The 20,603-nt window shown below is 52.0% G+C and overlaps 1 protein-coding gene across 6 annotated transcripts in view; it reads right to left on the reverse strand.

Annotated features, from left to right (window-relative positions):
* Nucleotides 1–20,603, reverse strand: part of SCMH1 (Scm polycomb group protein homolog 1) — a 62,785-nt gene that overhangs the window by 16,639 nt on the left and 25,543 nt on the right. For 5 of the 6 annotated variants that reach the window (XM_063419059.1, XM_063419057.1, XM_063419058.1 and 2 more), the window contains exons 5-12: nucleotides 19,971–20,041; nucleotides 18,528–18,762; nucleotides 15,880–15,968; nucleotides 15,069–15,312; nucleotides 2,743–2,975; nucleotides 2,059–2,185; nucleotides 862–1,062; nucleotides 56–241 (exon numbers count right to left, since the gene is read on the reverse strand). In XM_063419059.1, the coding sequence (XP_063275129.1) occupies nucleotides 56–241; nucleotides 862–1,062; nucleotides 2,059–2,185; nucleotides 2,743–2,975; nucleotides 15,069–15,312; nucleotides 15,880–15,968; nucleotides 18,528–18,762; nucleotides 19,971–20,041 (1,386 nt within the window). The remainder of the gene's footprint in view (nucleotides 1–55; nucleotides 242–861; nucleotides 1,063–2,058; nucleotides 2,186–2,742; nucleotides 2,976–15,068; nucleotides 15,313–15,879; nucleotides 15,969–18,527; nucleotides 18,763–19,970; nucleotides 20,042–20,603) is intronic. The other variant, XM_063419055.1, reaches the window with a different exon arrangement.

Raw genomic sequence — 20,603 nt, forward strand, 5'->3', positions numbered from 1 at the left:
GGAGATCGAGATAAAATCTGGGGCCCTACAGAGCCGCCCCCGCCCCAGCTCCTACCTGGTAGATACCTGTCGTGGTCGTACTCGTGTGAGCGCTGCATGTGGTTGTTCTGAGTGAAAGGCTGGTTCCCAAAGAGGTTGTCACTGCGCAGATTGTGGCACAGCTTCTCCAGGAAGCGGAGGACGTAGGTGATACTGTTTACTGCTGGCAGGTTCAGAGTGTGCTGTTCCCGATCAAACACAGCTGGAGACAGAAACAAACAGAGCCCAACACGTGAACCCCCCGCGAAGGCGGGAGGCTACGCCCAGGGCAGCACAGCCAGCTCCTGGATCTCGGCATCGCCGGGCTGTGGAGAGCCAACAAAGCCACTGCCTTCCGCTGCCGGGGCAGGCCAGGACCAGCCTGCTGCGCCCAGCACGGGGCCGGGTCCGAGGGAACCGAGAGGATGCGAGGAGGGGCCTGCGCTCGCAGATCCAGCTACACACGGGCTTAAAGGAAAATTAAAACCCGGGGCGTTTCTTGTCTTTCCGTGAGGAGCTGTGGAATCCCCCCTGTTGTGGCTCTTCCCAGGGCTGGGGCAGTGCGGGGCCGGTCGGTGGGGCAGGGTTGCTGCCCGGGCTGATGCCAGGACTGAGCACTGCCTGCTCCGGCAGCTGTGCCCGCAGGCCATGGGAACTGCTCCGCTCTGAGTCAGCTGCCAGCTGTTGCTTCACTGACACAGATGTGTGGCAAGAAAGAGAAGAGAGAACTCTTCTGTCTGCCCCTGGCCCGTGGCTGCAGCGAGCTTCAGGACAGATATCTTCCAACGAGAGAATTCTTGCAACAACCTCTCTGGAGGCAAAGTGCTGCGGGCTCGTTCTCACCTGAGATGACCTCTCCCCCGTGGCCTTGTTTTAAGAAGGAGAAGACTGTTTTCTGATGATAAGCGCAATCAATGCAGGCCTGTACTGCTTGCTGCAGGACAACAGAAGCTCGAGCTGGTCCAAAATGGTCTGGCAGTTGCTGAACTTTCTTCTTGTCTAGGTGGGGCCCAGTGCTGCCGTTCTTGTTCAAGTAAATGCAAACTGCCAAGATGAGAAATGTGTTTGCTGTTAACCCACTCAAGAAAGCAAGACACTGATGCCTAAAATCCAGCCTGAGAGATGCTGAGATTTTAAGACTGTCCAATCACTCACAAAGCGGAATCCACCACGACTGCCTGACTGCCACTCCTCACAGTGGAGCCGCTTCTAGAGGGGAATCACCTCCAAAATATTCCTGCCTCGTGCTCACCTTCCAAACTGCTGCTGTTTCTCCCATGCTCTCCCCTGCAGTCAGGCTGTAAAAAGGTTTCCATGCCAGCCAGGCAAGGTGGCTGTGATGTTCAGAGGGGAAGAAGAAATGCAGCCCCCACTTTCTAGGGGTTCCCACAGCGTTTCCTTTTTAGGGAAACTGGCTTCTTTAGGTTCTTCTGCAAACTGGCCAATTACATTCTGGGGAAACAGAGGGCTCAGCCCATATCCAGTGCTTGACTCAACATGTCAAAAGCAGCTTTGCATTAGATTTTCCTGGTCAGATTCATCCTCAGCTGTAGCAGTGCATACACTCTTCACTGCTGCTCCTCCTCCTCCCCTGTTCCCTCCTGCCCCTGTCTGCCTTGATATCCCAGCCTGAGCTGGGCAGATCAGTCCTTCAGCACCTCCTCTGCCCCTTGAGCACTTCCAGCAGCTGTGCCTTGCATGGTGTGGGAGCTCACAAGGGGTGCTGCACACTCGACTGTCCCTGGGCACAATGGGTCACAAGTGTCCCTGCAGAGCTGTGGAGTCACCAACATGCAGGGGAAAGGGGTCCTTGCACTCAACAGGGGGGCTTGCAATCTTCCTACTTCATTATTTCAAATAAATAAATGAACAGCTGCTCTGGACTCACGTGCCTCTCTCAGGCCAGCCTTTCTGGAGTGGTAAGGAGTGCTGGTTTACAGGCTTAGGAAGAAATGGGACTCTCTCAGGGTGTTGCTGCCTGCCTGCTGCAGTTCCTAACTGTGCAACCTTGTCAAGAATGTGGTCCAAGACCCTCCTTACCTGTGGGAGCCTGCATGGCAGAGCTGGGGATTGTAGCAGCGTCCTGGGGCACAGTGCTTGTGTCTGGCTCTGGGGTACTGGTTGTTGGAGAGGTGGGTGCTGGGTTCAGCAATGTCCTAGGTTTCCTCTGCAGAAAAAGAGGAGATATTTCTCCTTTTACCCCTGCTCTCCTTTACCACCCATGATCACTACACTCTCTCCTCTGCATCCAACAGACAAGGCACTGTGGGACATGACACATTTCTGATGGTGATGACGGGGTGTCTCAAGAACCTAGCAATCAATACGTGTGTATTTGACAAACCACAGCCCTGAAAAATAGCAAGCCTGGGATCTGCCACCTCTGTTTGACTCAGACTAGCCACACACAAAGAACAGGAGAGTTTATTCTACCCTTTGGCCATCCTGTCATGCTCCCAGCATCTGCCATGCTTCTCCACAGCCAATGCACTTCCAAAGACACGGACTCTTGATGGAAATGATCTTTAGGACACAGACATTCTCTACAGCTCCGGGGCTGGGCTCTGAGGATACTCCCAGCCCACATACCCCTCTGGTCTCCTACTTGCTGCAGTCACACAGCCAGAGGCTGAGACAAACGTGCACAAACACACGCATGCACCAACCCATGGCAGGACCTGCAGCACCTGCTGTTCACCCGCCTGCATCAGCATCAGCTTTTACCTTACTGCCAGGCTTGGGGCCTCTCTTTCTGGGGAATTTCAAAGGCTCCACTGACTTGGAGGGTGTAGGCATGGGGTGGTGGATTAGCGCTTTGGTCGTTCGACCACGCTTCTTCCCTGTTTTGCGACGCCTTTGCCCTTGTTGATGCCCCAAAACAGTCTTTGTGCTACTGTGCATGCTAGGTTTCTCCGAGTTTACTTCGGAGGCAGGTAAAGGGCTCTTTGGAATCACAACTGAAATAAAAAGAGAAAAAGCAAATGTAATTAAATCAGGTGAGAATCAAAGCAAGAGCAGCCTCCATCTTTATACAGTGTCACATGGGAAAAGCTGGAGCACTCCCAGACCCCTGGGCGTGGGAACTGCTCTCCATGCCAGAGTAAAAACCAAATTCACAGAGCCCTACTCAGCACTCGAGCTGGGGAACACTGGGGCTTAACCTGGATGGACTGAACTCCAGAAGGATCATGCTTGCAGCCATTCCTTCCTTCCTGAAAATAACTGGTACCTACAGCTCTTCCTTCTGCGAGTGGTGACCTGCCAGTGGCCACAGAAAAGGCTCTGAGAGCATTCCTAGGGAGGGACCAGTCAAGACCTGTCTAACAGTCACAGAGCCAGTGCTGCAAACACTGGAAATCCCCTCTCTCAAGGCTGACATCAAATCTCTTCTGTCCCTAAACTTCCAGCAAACTGCAGTGGAAGGGACCAGCTCCATCCTCGCTGCCTGCAAGGATTACTGCTCCTATTAGAGCTCATCTCAGCTGGACCAGCTGCCCTGCTCCTCCCACATACTACCAGAGGCAGGTCTGGTCCTTCTTATCTGCTCAGTCTTTCCATAACAAAACCAGGCTTCTGGGACACTTGCCCACAAATCCCCTAAATTTGGTTAGTCATCTTTCCCAAGCCTGCTAAAGGTCAGATACTTTCTGGCCCAGCCCAGCAGACCAGTATTTCCTTCTGTTTAAAAATTCTGCTGAAAAGAAACAAACCAAAATCCTGCTGCATTTTGAAAACTACAGAGTGATCTTTAGGATGGCTTGTTTCTCAAATCTGGAAACCTCAATGTGTGTGTGAGGAATTAGGAAAAAACACAAACAAACACTTTTGAAATCAGGGCCTTTGTAGTTAAGGAAAAAAGTCTTAGCCAGGGAAACAGGGTGCAATAGAAGATTGATACCAGGATGGCACAACAGAGATTTTTAAGGTTTCTGTAATGAGGATTTTAGGAGCAGTTACTGTGAACAAGGATTCATTCCCCTGGCACAATGAAGTTGTGGCTGCCCCTGGATCCCTGGAAGTGTCCAAAGCCAGGCTGGACAGGGCTTGGACAATGGAAGGTGTCCCTGCCCATGGCAGGGGGTTGGAATGAGATGAGCTTTAAGGTCCTTCCAACCCAAATCACACAGTGCATCCAGGATCCAGCCCCACTCTGCTTGTCATATGGGCATGTTTAGTTTTATTTCCTTGTTTCTGTGCACTAGCATTCTGTATCAGAAGCTGGGAAGAAGCACACAGCCATCAGGATCTGACTTCCTGAATAAAGACTTTCTTGTGTCAGGCAGACACAGGGAATGTGGCAGAAACAGGGTTTCACTACCCTTTGTCTGAGCTGTTAATGTTAAAAGCAAGATTATTTTGCTGCTAAGAAAATGAGTGTGATAGCTCAGGCACTTCTTACAGCTGATGGCACTCCAGGAGTGTCACCTGCTCCAGGTGACATCTGACACTGAGCTGCAGGGAGGAATGGCATAGGCAAGGTGCTGATCATGGAATCATGGGGCCTCTGGCTTCAGGTGTGCAATACTGATCTCAGCAGAGAAATGTTTGTGTCAAACCATTTACTACAATCCTACAAACTGACAGAACAAGGATGAACACAGGTCAAATGGAAAAGCTTGCCCAGAGAAGCTGTGGCTGCCCCTGGATCCCTGGAAGTGTCCAAGGCCAGGTTGGATGGGGCTTGGAGCAGCCTGGGACAGTGGAAGGTGTCCCTGCCCATGGCAGGGGGTGGAATGGGATGGGATTTATGTTCCCTTCCAGCCCACACCAATCCATGATTTCATGTTTCTAAAACTCTCCATACTTCAAAGAAACTGTTAAATATCAAAGGGGTGTGGAAGCCAGGGCAGGGAGTATTTAATTTGAGATCTGCACAATGCTCAGTATCTAAACCAAGCTGTGCCACAATGAGGTTTCTCTAACATGGAGGAAAAATTGAGAATTCTACAGACAAGCTGTGAGGCAACCCCATGTTCTCAGTTTTACTAGTAACAAACCCAGAGAAATGGTGCATTTGGCAAGTAGGCAGAACAGCTGGACTGCACCCTTTGCTCCCAGGCTGGGACATCACTGGGAATTCAATGCCAGGAAAAGGAGACTGCTGTCAGATGAAGTCCTGGAGTGCAAGCTTTCACTGTATAATTTTATGTTAAAAAGGGATTTCATCCTTTGGTGAAATAAATGCAAGAAAAATCTGTTGCCCACTTCAGCTGTGAAGACAGTACACATAACAGTAATTTGGCAGGCTTGAAGAATTGGTTTTGGGATTTGGGCAATAAAATCCCATAGCTGGGTGCCTGCACATCCCATGATGGGACACCTCATGTCATTCAGCCACCCAGAGGAGCTCCCACTGTGCCTGTGCCCCTGGCAGCACATCCCTGGTCCCTGCTACAGCCACAGCTCCTGCAGGGAGGGAGGTGCTGCCACATCAAGGGAAGCTGTTCACCAAAACAGGTTAAATTACATCTAAATGTGCAGCCAGAGAGACATAGACTGTGACCTAGATTGAGCTGTGTGCCCAGAGTACTGCTGAGCACAGCCCTGAGCATAGCCCTGAGCACAGCCCTGGACAGGCACTGATGTTTTCCCTGGGGCTGATTCCATCAGACTGATGCAATGCACAGACATTTTTCTGACCCGCAGTGATTTAATGAAATGAGGTCTTATCCTCCCACGATCCAGCAGACTTGCCTGGCTTTTTGTTGGATTTGAACCAGAATCTGAGTAAACACCAGCCTGTGCTAATACATTTCTCTTGCCCTACCAGATGCACTGAGCTGTGGGAGGAGGAGACACCAAGAACTCCAGAGCAGAGTCCTCCACCAGCTGAACCTGCACATCAGTGGTGCAGCCCCCAAAACACAAAGGCTCTGTAGTCTCAGATGCAGCTGTAGTTCATGTGCTTCTGCCTGGAGATGTCTGTCACGGCCCCTGCAGTGTCCTGAAGCGCAGGGGAGATTTCTGAGCACACCACTCATGCCCACTCCAAAGCCCCTCTGATGGACGTCCTGCAGGCCACCCCTCCAGTGGTCCTTTGTCCCATCTTCAGCACTTCCTGAGGAGAAGCAGCACTCAAAGAGGTGGGTTAGAGACCCATTTAAGATAAGCAAATTTGCCAGAGAGCAGAAATCTTGTTGAGATTTGGCTGAATCCTTCTCTGCGTGAGGCATTTCAATCCCAGACATCCTGAAGGTTGGAGATGGACAGGAACCGGAGCTCATTGCCTGTCCCAGAGTAAAATGTGAGTGCTTCAAAGCCCTGTGATTCTTCCCAAAGCAGAGACCATCATCACTGGCCACCATGAGCACGACTGGGGCAGAAACAGAGGTCCTGGGAAGGCTCCAGAGTTGGATTGTCCTGAGCTCTCAGCAGATGTGGCAGACACAACACAGGACAAAGGGTTGGAGCATGGGTGGGAGACACGGGCTCCTTGCAAAGACAGGGATTAAGAACAAGACTCCAAATCCTGGAATTTAAAGGTGAGAAGGCAATTATTCTGATAATTCAGTATTTCCTGCAGGGGTTCGTGCTCTCCAGCCTGAAACACCTGTTTGAGCTGAGACCAGACGAGATATCAAACACAGTGCTGGGACCCAAGTGCTGCAGGATTTGGCAGAGCAAGGATGCCCAAATTGTTGTCCTTGGCAAAAGTCATGTTCAGTTGTGTGCTGAGCACACAGATTTCCTTAGTCCCAAACCCAGGTCTTCATTTCTCTTCCACACAGGAAAGAAATTTCTGTACCCACTCAGTAGCATTAGGAAATGACAGGGGAAACTGAGTCACACATCTTTCCTATAAAACCCTGCAAAGTCTGGCACTTGGATAGGGAGAATGGCCTCCTGTCCCACCACTGGGGCTACTAACCAAGTTCTCCCTCAACAGCAGCTCAAAGCCCCTCATATCTCAGCACATTTGCTATGGAACCTCTGCACAATCAGCCACAAACCTCTCAGGCTGGCAATTACATGTCTGGAGCCTGGAAGAGCAGCAGCACATTCCTGCTTCTCCAGCCCTTCTTTTCCCTACCATGGCCCATTCCAGCCCCCAGCAGGCAAAGCAAAGGAGCAGAAGGATCATGCTGCTAACAGACCTGGCCTCGGGCATTTACACCCTGGAGAAGAATGGCAGTTCTGGCCAGCAGGGCTGGCTCAAGAGATGCGGTGTGCACATGCAGATTACACAGGCAGCCCTCACAGAATTACAGCCCAGACTGCAGCAGGGCTGCTATTTAATCTCTGCAGAGAATCCTCACCACCCTCAGAGAAACACTCACCTGTAGGAGCCAGTGTGCAGCAACCTTTGCAGCCCAGTTACACAAAGCTGGTGGCCTTAGCTCACTCTCTTTTGTGCACTGTTTTTATTTCTCCAGTGCTCGGATACTTAACTCTGGGTGCAGTTCTCAAGGTCAGCCAGATATTCCTTGGCACAGGGGCTGCCAGCTCCCTCAGCCTGTCTGGAGCACGGCTTCTCCTCCCAAACAGCTCCCAGGTCAGACAACAAGGAGCTGCAGTGAGCCTCCTGCAGCATATGGTTCAAATGCAGAGGGCAAGGAAATGCCAGGTTTATCCACAATCAGCCTCTTCTCGTCCCAAATCAGCAGTTTTTCTCCTGTTTCTGTTCACTTCTTATTCCAAATAAACTGGCTGCAACACAACCTGGGTTTTTGCTTGCTGTGATCGCCCTATCACAGCCTCTTCTTCTGCACTTCAGTGCAAAAATAAAGCTGTTGAAGCAGCGTGTTGTTTTAATCAGCTGTGGAGCAGCTTTGGAATTAAAACAGAGATTCTGAACTACAGAGAGGAGATGAGAACTGAGCTGGGCAGCTCCAGCCTGAGAACCACATTAGCAGAGTTGAAACTCAAGCTTCTGACTGAGGGGATGCACCAGTGGGTGAAAGGAGAGACAGAGGGGCAATCAGAAAGCTCCAAGAGGAATGGCAATGCCCAAGTCAGAAGAAAATCAAGTAGAAATATGAACTTCAAGCCTGATTTCATTACCTCAAATCCAGACTTTGTCTCTTGCATGGCAGTGCCCATGGGCACATAGTGAGTACCCAGCAGCAACAGAAGAGCCCACCTGTGACCCCCAGAGCTGTTTGGCAGAGGAAACATAACCAGAACTGGCACCTTTGGTCCTGACACAGACAGTGACAACATAAATAAACTGATTTCACACCTCAGGAAAGCCACCACTGCAGCTCTTCCAGGCTCAGAGCTCCAAGAAAGGCCACAGCAGAGCCTGTCCCTGCAGGGCACTGCCAAAACACCAGTAGTGGCTGACATTTAGTCTGCTCTTTAGGAAGACCCCAGAGCCAAATCTTACTGAGCAACCAGCCCACTGTTGAGCCTTCAGCTTGGGCACCATGCCCAAGCCCACCTGAGCCACACCTGCAGCAGGACAGAGCTTTGGTTTCTTCACAGAAATGCAGTCCCTGGGAAGTCTGCATGGCTCTGCTGCTATTTATGCTCAGCTGTCTCAAGGACACTCACTGGTGAAAGCGTGTGCCATGAGAGACTGCTACAGCCACACAGGCTGATCACATCATCTACCCCTGGGAGGCTTCCAAAACCCCACACTGAGAGTGCTTCTGTACTCCTGCCCTATTCAGGTTATTCAGGGCAGTTCCTGTGGTTTCTGCTTGTTCTGATCTTCTCTGAAGCTCTTTTTTAGCTTTGGCTTCCAGGTTAAATATTAGGAGAACACCTTCAACTTATCAGTGCTCAAAGAATGAGGAGAGTGCTAGGTGGGGGTGGTTTGTTCCAACTTCTGTCATTTTTTAAAGTTCATAAGTTATAAAAATACCAAAGATCAAGAAGGTGCAAAAGGTCTGATCTCTGTAGCAAGTGGGGCTATGTGTTCAGGAGGAAGCACTCTGCCAACTTAGGTCTGTTCCCCAAAGCCAGAGCCAGAGCTGGGCTCAAAAGCATTTACCTCCCCTCTCCAAAAAATGAGGAGGAAACAAAAAAATTAAGAAACTCCCCAGCAGGTCACGAAAAGATGATGTACTGTTCTTGTTTCCACAGAGTCACTGTCAGAAATCCCACCAAAATGGGACTGTTTCTCCTATATGCACCTTGCTCTGATCACACCCTGCCCATTAACCATCACAAGCACACGACTGCCCCAACCCTGGCAGTGTCCAAGGCCAGGCTGGACGGGGCTTGGAGCACCCTGAGATAGGGGAAGGTGTCTCTGCCCATGGCAGGGGGTGGAATCAGATGGGCTTTAAGGTCCCTCCCAACCTGAAGGGATTGGGGATTCACCAGGTGCAGCCTTCACAGCCCTGTGTGAGTGGAGACTGCTCGATCATTCCGGCTCCTCCAGCACCTGCCCACACCAGAAGCAGGACTCCTACAAGGGACCAAGCTCCTGTCACCAAGGCTGGAATATGGTGCCAAGCAGAAACAAGGTGTGGAGCATGAAGTGAAGATCTGTAAAACTGTTTAAACCCTTTCATCCTGATGGGAAATTCTGCTCCCTGTGGCTGTCCTACACAAACTGTCACCCTGGGCATGCTTTAAGCTGACTTCACTCTGCTTCCAAACCTCATGGCAGAGGATGGTTGGGCCGAGTCTCCAGCCCTGCCTGCAATCAGCAGCTCAGGACATCCTGAGTCAGGCACTTTTAGACCCCCATAAATAACAGCACTGGAATACTCTTCTTCCTTGAGGTTGTCCAGTTCCATCCTGAAAGCACTCAGACTTCCAGCCTGCAAGGCACAGCCCTGCACCATGTCCCAATGAAAGGAGTGTTGTTACTGGTCAGACATCCTGCAGAAACAAAGTGATGACTCCAGTGCTGTTCAACCAAGAGAGGGAGTTTCCAACAGCAGGGTCCTGCTGAAACCTCCTGCCAACACTCAGTAACACCCTGAGACACTGAAACTCTGTTTTGGGCCACGGTGGAAAAGGGAAGGAAACACACTGAACAAAACCTAGATTTTGTGGGGTATGAAACATTTCAAAATAAAACATGAAGAAAAGTCAAGTTGAGAGGAAGATTTAGACACTGAGATTAAGGACAGGCTGGAGACCAGAGGAAACTGCTTTTCCCAGGTCAGTTCCTCTTCTCAGAGGCTCCTGCCAGCCTCAAGACATCACTCAGGAACCTCAGGTCTCTGACACGCCATGGCTCCCACTGAGCCACAGATTTGCTGTTTGCTGAGCCACAGGCACTGTCAGCACCCCACAGCCTCCTGCAGTGCTGGGCTCCCTCATCCAAGCCCCCAAACCTCCAAACCCCACACGTATTCCAGGACACACATCCAAGCCAAGCCAGGGTCACTGCTGACAGCCTTGGCTCTGTGCTCCAAACAGCTCAAGGGATTTTTCTTGGGATCTTCCAGCCTCAGAGGCAGCACCACCCAGGCTCCAGAGCTCCTTGTGAGTTACACTCATGGATAAAAACCTGAACTCCTCTGTGTACCCTCCTTCCTCCTGCTGTTGGTGCATAAGCTCTACCTGTGTGGTCTCCAAACTGGCCATGTCAGTGCAAAGCAATGTCACCCAGCTTAATGTGGGAGCTGCAATCCCAGCTCAGTCCTGAAGAGACAGTAATTCACATTTTCCCATCTCCTCCAAGCAGGAATGCACAGGAGCTCACCTGAGTGTTACCCTGCCAACTACTCCTGATAAGGCTCCTCTTCCCACCACTATGTTCTCACCCTGAAGAAGGAAGAGAAACCAGGCAATATCCAAAATAAAAAATTAAAATACACATTACCTTTGCCCCTGGGCAGGAAACCTGGCAGCTGATCATCATATTCCTTTGAGGAGACGAAGCAATTAAACAACAAATCACATGGCAGCAATGGTGGTGAGAAACAAAGAACTTCATGAACTTTCTACCCAGGGTCAGCATCCTGTAACCCCCTGGAGTCACTGCAGCAGCCACCACAGGCAGCTCTGTAACGCAGAGCTGTGAGCCCAGCATGGATGGGGCTCCCCTTCAGCCTGTCCCCATGGTAACTGCCCAAAACTATTCACATTTGCTTGCTCTGCAAGCAGAGGAGGCAGCAGCTGAGCCCAGGCAGAGGGAGCAGGGTCAGAGAGCCCACACAGAGCTGTGCAGGCACTGAGCAGTATCCTCAGTGCCCTCGCCCAGCTCCCACCAGCCCTGGCACAGTGGCAGAGGACAAGCTCTGTGTTAGCTCTGCCCTGCCTGCCTGGGCTTGGGGCTCTGTGCCAGCTGGGCTGCTGCCAAGGCAGCAAATCCAGTCCCTCAAATTCCAGAGCTGGAGGAGCTTCCAGCTCTGCCCGCACAACCTTAACACTTTCACTGCTGCCACTCTCCCACAGCACAGTCACCCCTCTCTCTGCCACACAGCACCCAGAAGGGTGGAATAGGGAATAGCAAACCCATGAGCAACTCCAGGGCAACTCAGCATCAGCCAGGGCACAGCCCAAAGGGAGGAACAGCACAGGGACCTTCTGAGACACAGACATTGAGGGCTGTGTCCCTGGGCAGGTGTGTCCCTGCCTCCTTGTGCCCAAGGTGACAGTATTTCCCTGCCCTCCAGCAGTAACACATGAAACATGGGAGCAGACTTACACTGTTACAGAGAAACAGGTGCCTGTATGTGTGTGTGTGGGGGTAAGGTCATTTTACAGGTATGGATTAAATCCAGATTTCCCAGGATGGAGACAATGAGCTGCTTTCAAGGGGCCAGGAAGACTTTCACTGCCACAGCACCTCCCAGCAGCAGCACTGCTGGAACTGTGCACACAGGCACTGGCACTCAGCTGTAGGAGGATCCTGTAAAGGTCTCACACTTTTTGAACCACATCCCAGCTAAAGTTCTTGGTACTGTGACACAAACCCTAGAAAAATGGCTGCATTTCTCCAAAACCTAAAGCTGCTGTTTCAGTAAGAGCCCTTTCTTGTGCAAAGACACAGATTCTGTGGAAATTCCCAGATGTCTGAGCCCACAAACACACACCCAGGCAGAAAGCCCCATCCCACCTGCCCATGCCCTTTTGCCAGCCCATGTGCCTTTACCTGGCAGAGACAGACCCTTCAGTCATCGCCCCCTCAGCTGAGGAGCTCAGAGCACAAAGCCTCCATGCAGAGGTACCTGAGAACACCCTGCTTTAGTTGCTCCTCCCCCAAGGGCTCACAGTTCTCCATCCCACAAACCACTTCAGAAAGGAAAATAACTTCCCATGGATCCTCTTCCAATGTCTGCTTCCCTGACTACAAAGAAATGAACTTTCCTCTAGTGTGTTATAGGCTGTGAACTCCCAAATTTCCCATGAATTACAGAGGCAGAAAAACACGCAGTTTTGGGACAGCCACTGGGACCTGCCTCCCCCAGCAGCTGCCAGGCTGAGCTGGAGAAGCTGTGGATGCACAGGATGAACTCTTCCACATTTTACCTTGCTCTGTAGCCCAGCAGAGCCAACATCCATTCCTGGCCTGTGGCCAACGTGGAGAGAGGACAAGGACCCACCACAGGCACTCCCAGAGCTACAATTCCTCCATGTGCTGTGTTGGTTTGGATCCCCCAGCTCCACACAGGAGCATCCAGACAGGAGCACCAGGAGAAGCTCAGGAGCCAGCAGCCATCTCAGCAGGCTGCTGCACAGCCAGCAGGCAGCAGTGGAACTACCAAGCAGGCATGCAGGCTGCTCCTGCTTGCTGCTTGACCTCCCTTTCCTTCTTTAACACACACACGTGCCCTAATGAAGCTCACTGGAGTGGCTGGCTGGGCCCCAGCTCCACCAGCTCCCTGCCCAGCCACTCCAGCTAAGCAAACACTGCTGGGAGTGGGAGACCCTGGGGATGGAGAAGGACCATGCCTGGGAGAAGCCCTGCACTCCTCCACCTCTGCTGGCAGCCAGCAGCAGAGACAGATTACAGCTGAATGGAGTTACCAGCATTAAATAAACATGCCTGCCCTCTTTGAAGTTCTGCTTCCCTTAACATGAGCTCATTCCAGGAGGCCTCTTTTTGCCCAGCCTCAGGAAGCCATGGGGTTACTCATTCTCCATGGAGTTAACTCTTCACAGGATTCCCCAACTTCCACAAGGGCCTCACCCAGTCCAGTATATGAGCATAGACCAGTATCACCACAGCAGCACTTGACTGCCTGCATGTCTCCCCAGTTCTCTTTAAGAGGAATTCCCACTAGGAAAGGGAAACTGCCCAACTCCACCACACAGTCCTGCAGGCTCCAGGCTGGCACTTGGAGAAGGTTTACTGGAGCTCAAGGAAAGGGCGAGTCCTCTGTGGTGATGCATCCTCCAACCCTGCCAAGAGCAGCACTCTCAGGTCTGGGAGGACCATGCTCAACCCTCCGCCACAGCAGGGCTGAGGAGTGAGGAAACACAGGAGGAATTTCATTAGAGAACTTTCATTCCCAGTACTCTGTTCTTTTGGTTTAATCCCACAAAGTGGAAGTCAGAAATTCTTGGACAGGAAAGGGAGCAGACAGTCACAGAGGGACAAGTAAAACCACAAAGACAAGGCTGATCTCAACTCCCTGGCATTTTTGCATGGCTCATGCAACCCCTGCCAAACCCTGCTCTTGTCCCAGGAGTTGGAAAAAAAGGACAAGGAGAGCAGAAATCTGCCTGAGAGTGAGGAGATGTGACTTTTAGGGGGTCACTATTTCTGTACATGAGCAGGAAGTGCAGAGTCACTGCACATGGAGCCGATGGGAAAGGGAGAAGCAGTCACAGCCACTGCCAAGGGGGAAGCACAAGCTTCCCAGGATGGCACAATGGGGTGCTTTTTCTGGATAATTGACTGGGCTCTGCTCACTCACAGCTTCAGCCCCTGGCAAGAGAAGGCTGGGGAGGAAGAGAGCGACCTGTGCTGGGGCTGAGGTCAGACAGAGGTTCACACTTCTCCTGAAAAGGCAGATTCCACCATGCTCCTGAAACCTTCCACCCCCAGGTTACTGCCAGGAGAGCTCCCACCAAACACAAACATGTCTTGAGCCACTCGTGCAGCACCTGAGAGGCGCCCTGGAGATCCTGGTGAGAGCCCCTGACTGCAGGGCACCACTGGAGGAGTCAGTCACTGGCCAAGAGGGCCCCAGTGCTCTGCAGAGCCCACAGGCAGCAGCAGGTGGGACACAAACAACCAGCAAGAAGAGAGGGAGAGGCTTGGAACATCAAGGCAAAATGTAGAAACCCAAGATAAAGAGATATTATCTTCAGCCAAGGGGAGCCCACAGCTTGGCTTCCACACAGGTCATGTGAGATCACCTCAGGCAATCCACTGAGACCAGCCCAAGCACAGACCTGGCCCACACCAGGGACACAGGGCAGCATGAGCTGACCCAGGACCTCCAAGAGGAACAGTCTTGTCAGAGAAATGCCTTTCCTAAGCAATCCTTCAGCTCTGGTAGAGAGGTTGTTCTCCTGCCCCTCATTTCACTGACAAGTACGTGCAGGGCTTGCCAGCCAGCCAATGCCAGAGGGATGTGCCTGGGGACAATGACAGCCCCCCTGGGCCCAAACACAACTGTGATGTGAGAAAGCTTGAGACATGTCTGAGAATCAAACCAGCCACTGCTCAGGCCTTGGCAAGGCAGCAAGTTCCCCAGCACTGCTCCTACCCAACAATCACAGCCCTAGGAACAAGGCAGGTATGACCTGCTCCACACCTGCTCTGTCCATGTTCACAGCAAAGGCACACCAAGAAAACTGTCCCAAGTACAAAGAGGCGCAGTCCTGCAGCTTCACAGTTCTCACTATTCCAGGCCCCCTGAGGAAAACTGCATAGGAAGATGTGGTTCAAAGGCACAGGATACACTTCAAGGAAATTCCTGGAGAGGAGCAGACCTCAGCAAAGTTGTACAGCACCATCCCTCCCCAGAGCCATCCTCCTGGCCATTTTTAAGGATAGCTGCTCCTCAGCACCTTGGTACCAGGCTGTTTCAGTGCTACAGTGCTGATCACCTGTACCTTTACCATGCGTGAAGCCGCACAAAAACCAGACAGGGCACCCAGGTGTCCTTGCTGCCAGTCTCTGCCTGCTTTGCTGCTCTTTGAGAGCTGAGTGGAGGAGAAAGTCAGCTAAGCAACAACGTAGGCCTTACCTTTTGTACCAGGGGGCTGCAGATTATCTCCAGTCAGCGAACACCAGCCTACGGGAAAGATGTCCCGGGAATCATATCGGCACCAGTAATCGAAGGCACCTCTCCAGCCATCAAATGTTATGAGGACCTCAGAACCTCTCACCTCCCCAATGGTGGCCGGGCAGATGAAGTGAGGGTTCTTCCTGTCCACTGCCTCCAGCTTCATACCTGTCTTGAAGAAGTTTTGGGAAGGAGATGGTGGTTCCTACAAGAAGAAGTGGAATATATGCTCAAAGAGGACATGGCAGTGCCACCCCACACCAGGGCAGTGCCCTCTCCAGCAAACTCACCTCCACAAGCAGCTGAAGGGAGTCAGTGGGCTGGAACTGAACCCCAATAGGTGTGCTCACACTGGCTGGGCTACACAGCCACTACCCTTTAATTAAGAGGCAGCTTGATTACTCCACTACTCGCTGCTGTGCCCTCATCTGGCTGCTGGACCAAACCAAGGGAGTGGGACATTTCAGAGCAGTGCTGATGTTCCCACCTTGCATTCCCCACTTTGAGCAGCACCTGCAGCTCCAGTGAAAAACCAGCTCCTGCCTCAAGCCCAGGTTCTGAAGCCCAAGGCACTTCCTTGGCAGACCTCTGGCCACATCTTGACATTGCTATGACAGAGCTGGAGAGGACACAGCTCTGTCCTAGAGCAGCAGAGCTGTGCAATGTCACCTCCTATGGGACCAGCACATCCCTCATGAGACACCAGCTCTGAGTTTGGTGCTCTGCAGCCAAGCAGCCATTGCCAGAAGGATCTGCACAAACGGTGAAATACCTTGTGAAAAATCCGGACAGGAGCCATCTCTGCTCCATTCAGAGTCTTCAGAAGGAACATGGGCCAGGAGGAGGCATTGAGCCGGAAGCCTGAGGGGAGGGAAGCAGAGATGGAGACTTTTAGACTGTGGGGGTTGATGGATCTGGCAGCACATGCCTGCTCTAACGGGAACTCACACAATTGTGAGCTCATACCACCCTCCTCCCAAGCTGGAGACAGGTGGGACTTTATCCAGATAATCTGAATGCAAAGCATTTGTGCTGTTGAAAAGAAACATCTGGAAGCAGCTGTCTGACTGCAATATTCACTTATCATAACAATCCCATTGACCATGCAGGCAGAGCACTTTGTGCAGTATCAGGGCTGCCAGCTCCCATGATCCTGCTGCAGGGGAGACATGAATCAGCAAGTGCACACTCAGGCTATGGAATTCCTTCCTCAACAGGGAATCACAGCTTCTGGGTGGCCTCCTCCACCTCTAGTGTGAGCTGCAGGCAAGCTAAGCTGAAGAAACAGAGGCTGTGACTTGGCTGGGAAACAGATTTTACCATTACAGGGAAGGATGTCAGGTTTTGGCTCAACACCTGCTGTGAAAAAAAGTGGAGAAATAACAAGAGGGGGCTTTTGGGAAGAAAAAAAGCAGTTTCACATGCTCTGAAGCACGTGGCACTGACTATGACTATAAAAGCAACAGAAGGCTCTGGATATCACAAAACATCTTTGTAAAACGTGCATCTTCTTGCACAGGCAATTTCTGCTGCTCAGGTGTGTTTGGTCTGTGTTTGAGGGGTTTTGAAGGTAATCCTGGCACTGGACCTAGACCAAGAACATGGCCAAACTTTGCCAAGGTTGCAGCGCTCAGCACAAGTCACCGTGCCAGCCCTGAGCTCTGTCAGATCAGCTTGGAAACCAAGCTAGCCACAACTGCAGGGGATGGGAGAGCTCAGTTCTCAGAGTGGCAAAGAAAACATTTTATATGAATCATAAAATATCCTGGGCTGGAGGGGACCTACAAGGATCATCCAGTCCAGCCCCTGGCCCTGCCCAGACCCCCCAACAATCCCCCCTGTGCATCCCTGCAGCGCTGTCCAAAGGCTCCTGGAGCTGTGGCAGCCTCGGGGCCGTGCCCATTCCCTGGGGAGCCTGGGCAGTGCCAGCACCTCTGGGGGAAGAACCTTTCCCTGCTCTGCAGCCTGAGCCTGCCCTGGCCCAGCTCCAGCCGTGCCCTGGGTGCTGTCACTGGAATTATCCGAGTGAAGAAAGAGCAGCAGCAGATGTGTGTACATGGAAAATACTATGGGAAACAGAAAATCCTTGCTGGGTTTTCTAGGTCCTTGAACTCTGCAGACAGGAAAGACAACTGCAGCACTAGCTCAGTTACCTGTCTTCATGCTGGATACAAAATCATTCAGTTCCACACCCTGCAAGGCCAGGGACACCTTTCCCTATCCCAGGCTGCTCCAAGCCCCATCCAACCTGGCCTTTAACACTCCCAGGGACGGAGCAGCCACAGCTTTTCTGAGCAACCTGTGCCAGGGCCTCACCACCCTCACAGGGAAGAACTGTTTCCTAATGTCTCCCATAACCATGCCCTCTTCTCTGGCACAAAGCTGAGCCGGTGACACAGAGCAGAGCCGGGCACAGGGTGCGGCACCCCCGGACCCGTGCCCTGGCACAGGCAGGGCTGTCTGAGCCGCTCCGTGCCCTCTGCTGGACACACCCGGACACGGCACAGGAGCGGCCCCGCCACCGCAACCGGGCTTTGGAAGGTGGACAGCAGGATCACTGCGGGGTTTGGGTTGGAAGGGACCTTAAAGCTCATCTCATCCCCTGCCATGGCCAGGGACATCTTCCACTAGACCACGTTGTTCCAAGCGCTGTCTGGCCTGGCCTTGGAAATATTATTTGGGGATATGCCAATTGAGAGAGAGAGTTATGAAGACACTAGAACTGTTGGGCAGCAGAATGCAAAAGCAGGTTGATTTTTCAGGAAAGAATAGCAAATCAGCTTGTCACTGGGCTGGCATCAAAGAAAAAGGGAAGTGTTGTGTGTTTAACAGAAGACTGGAAAAAGTGTTAGACTGTCCAGGCTGTTTATAATGTTGTAGCCACGCAAAATTAAATAAATAAGTATGAACTATTGCAAGTGTCCCTTCACACGAGACAGGACTTTAGTCACTGTCAACCTTTTCAGACACTGTGCCTCCTGTCCAGGTAACCTGGTATGGAATCCTAGAATCACAGGGTAGGCTGGGTTGGAAGGGAACTTAAACATCAACCAGTTTCACCCGTCTGCCATGGGCTGGAACACCTTCCACTGTCCCTGGTCATTCCAAGCCCCATCCAAGCTGGCCTTGAACACTTCCAGGGATGGGGCAGCCACAACTTCTCCGGACAACAATGCAGAGCTTGAGTCGCAACCAGGGCAAGCAGCTCACCTTGGTGCAGAGACCTCTTTGATCTACACTCTAAAGGATCTCCCTGTCCATGTGTCTATGTGGAAATGCAGACCTGGTGTGGATTATATATCTTGTGTATACCCCAAGGGGCAGGCCATGGGGCTGGGTCCCAAGCACAGATCTGTAAAAACCCCCAAGCTTTCCCCACCATCAGTTTGACCCTCCCTGGACAGCTGGACTCCAGCTCACCCAGCGGAGGCTGCAGCATCCCTCCGTTCTTCTCACAGTTCCCGATGGGCTGGATCTCAGCAGAGTCCACCAGCCTCCAGAAGTCGTTCTTGTTGTCGCTGCCGTCGAGGCGCAGGCGCAGGCGGGCGCCCGTCAGCCCCACCACGGTGGCGATGCACGTGGACGTGGTGTTCCGCGGGTCCTGCGCCTCCAGCTTCATGCTGATCTTGAACTCGTTTGCAGGTGGAGTGTAGGACTGGAAAGAGCAGAACAGGGGCCAGTCAGAGCCAGGACTGCCAACACATGCACCAGCTCAGGCACAAAGCTTCAGCGCTAGGAGCATCCAAATGGAGCCTGCTGAAGGCTGACAGCCCCTCCAGGCACAGCACAGAACAGGCACCAGAGAACTCAGCAAGCCCTGGCAACCAAACCCCCATCCTTCCATCCTGTATCATCTAGGCAGCTACAGCCTGTTCTCTTGGAATCACAGAATCATTAACGCTGGAAAACACCTCTAAGATCATCAACCATTCCCACAGTACTGCCAAGCCCACCACTAACCCATTACCCCTAAAGCGCCACAGATACAGGTTTTTTGAACACTTCAGGAATGGGGACTCCACCAGTGCCATGGGCAGACATTTCCTTGACCTGATCACCCTTTCAGTGAAGAAATTTTCCTGATATACAACCTGACCCTCCCCTGAAACAAGTTGAAGCTGTTTCCTCTTACCCTGTCCCCTGAGAGCAGAGTCCAATCCCACCTGGCTGTCCCCTCCTGTCAGGAGCTGTGCAGAGCCACAAGGTCCCCCTGAGCCTCCTTTTCTCCAGGCTGAGCCCCTTTCCAGCTCCCTCAGCCCCTCCTGGGGCTCCAGACCCTTCCCAGCTCCATTCCTTTCTCTGGACTCGCTCCAGCCCCCTTGTTGTGAGGCCCCCAAAACGATCCCAGGATCTGAGGTACAGCCTCACCAGTGCCCAGCATAGGGGATAAACCCTCCCCTAGGCAGACTCACCCAGCCAAGCCCAGACCCACACAGACACTCCTGCTCCTCTCTGCCTGGAGCCAGGTGTCCCACACTGATTCACTCCTGCACCCCCTGTACTTAGCACGATCACCTTTGGGCTCAGTACCTGCTGCCCAGGGGCTGCTATTCTGTCACAACAGTTGGGTGAGTCCTGCTGAAAATCTGATTGAGCAGGACCCACCAAAAGCTGGATCAGCCTACTCAGCACAATTCCTCCAAGGGCCCATGCTTGTGTTCCCAACATGCACATCTGAGAGGAAAATCTTCTGTGCTACTGTAAATGTATCTTTTTAATCTTTGCTTCAGCACCAGGATTTCTGTTAAGTCTCCAATATCCTTAAATATCTTCCTTGCCAAACCAAGGGCCTATCCCAGGAACAGAACTCTGGGGCCCCCGGTAGACCATAGCCCTTGACTTTTCTTGTTTTTACCCTCTTACCTGCTTGAAACAATGGGCAGGAGCTGGGATGGCACATGTCTCTTTCAGGTACTTCTCCCAGGTGAAGTGACCTGAGAAGTAAAAAACAAAAGGATTCAAACAGGAACAGATGAGCAAAATTCTCAGCAAAAGAACTGACCAGACTCCTAAGCCGGCAGTTCTGCACTTCTCACAGAGGAGGTGCTCACAGGCAACGCGTTTTCACCAAGAACCTCTGATGCTTGTGAGCACAGAAGATTTACAACTGCAACTGACAGGCAGAACAAAGCACAGCACTGCCTTCGGCATCCTCCTGCCTCGGTGCTGCTGAGAAGGGGCTGCACAGAGTCGGGATAACAACCTACAACTTAATGGAAAACACCCAGCACAGATGGGAATCTGTGGAGGCTTCCAGACAACTGTCCCTTAAAAAACATTCATTAAACACATCACTCAGTCTGGGAATTGCAAACAGTCACCGTGGGCTACGAGCAGCACAGCTTGGGGGTTGGAATGAGATTATCTTTAAGGTCATTTCCAACCCAAGCCATTCTGTGATCCCATGATTCTAAATCATGGATTTAGAACAGGAACCTGCTTTGTGGTGACTGGACGGTCCCCCTGGTCCAGCACGCACACAGCCCATCCCATGGC

Source organism: Prinia subflava, chromosome 24 (assembly GCF_021018805.1).
Source record: "Prinia subflava isolate CZ2003 ecotype Zambia chromosome 24, Cam_Psub_1.2, whole genome shotgun sequence".
Lineage (NCBI taxonomy): Eukaryota > Metazoa > Chordata > Aves > Passeriformes > Cisticolidae > Prinia > Prinia subflava.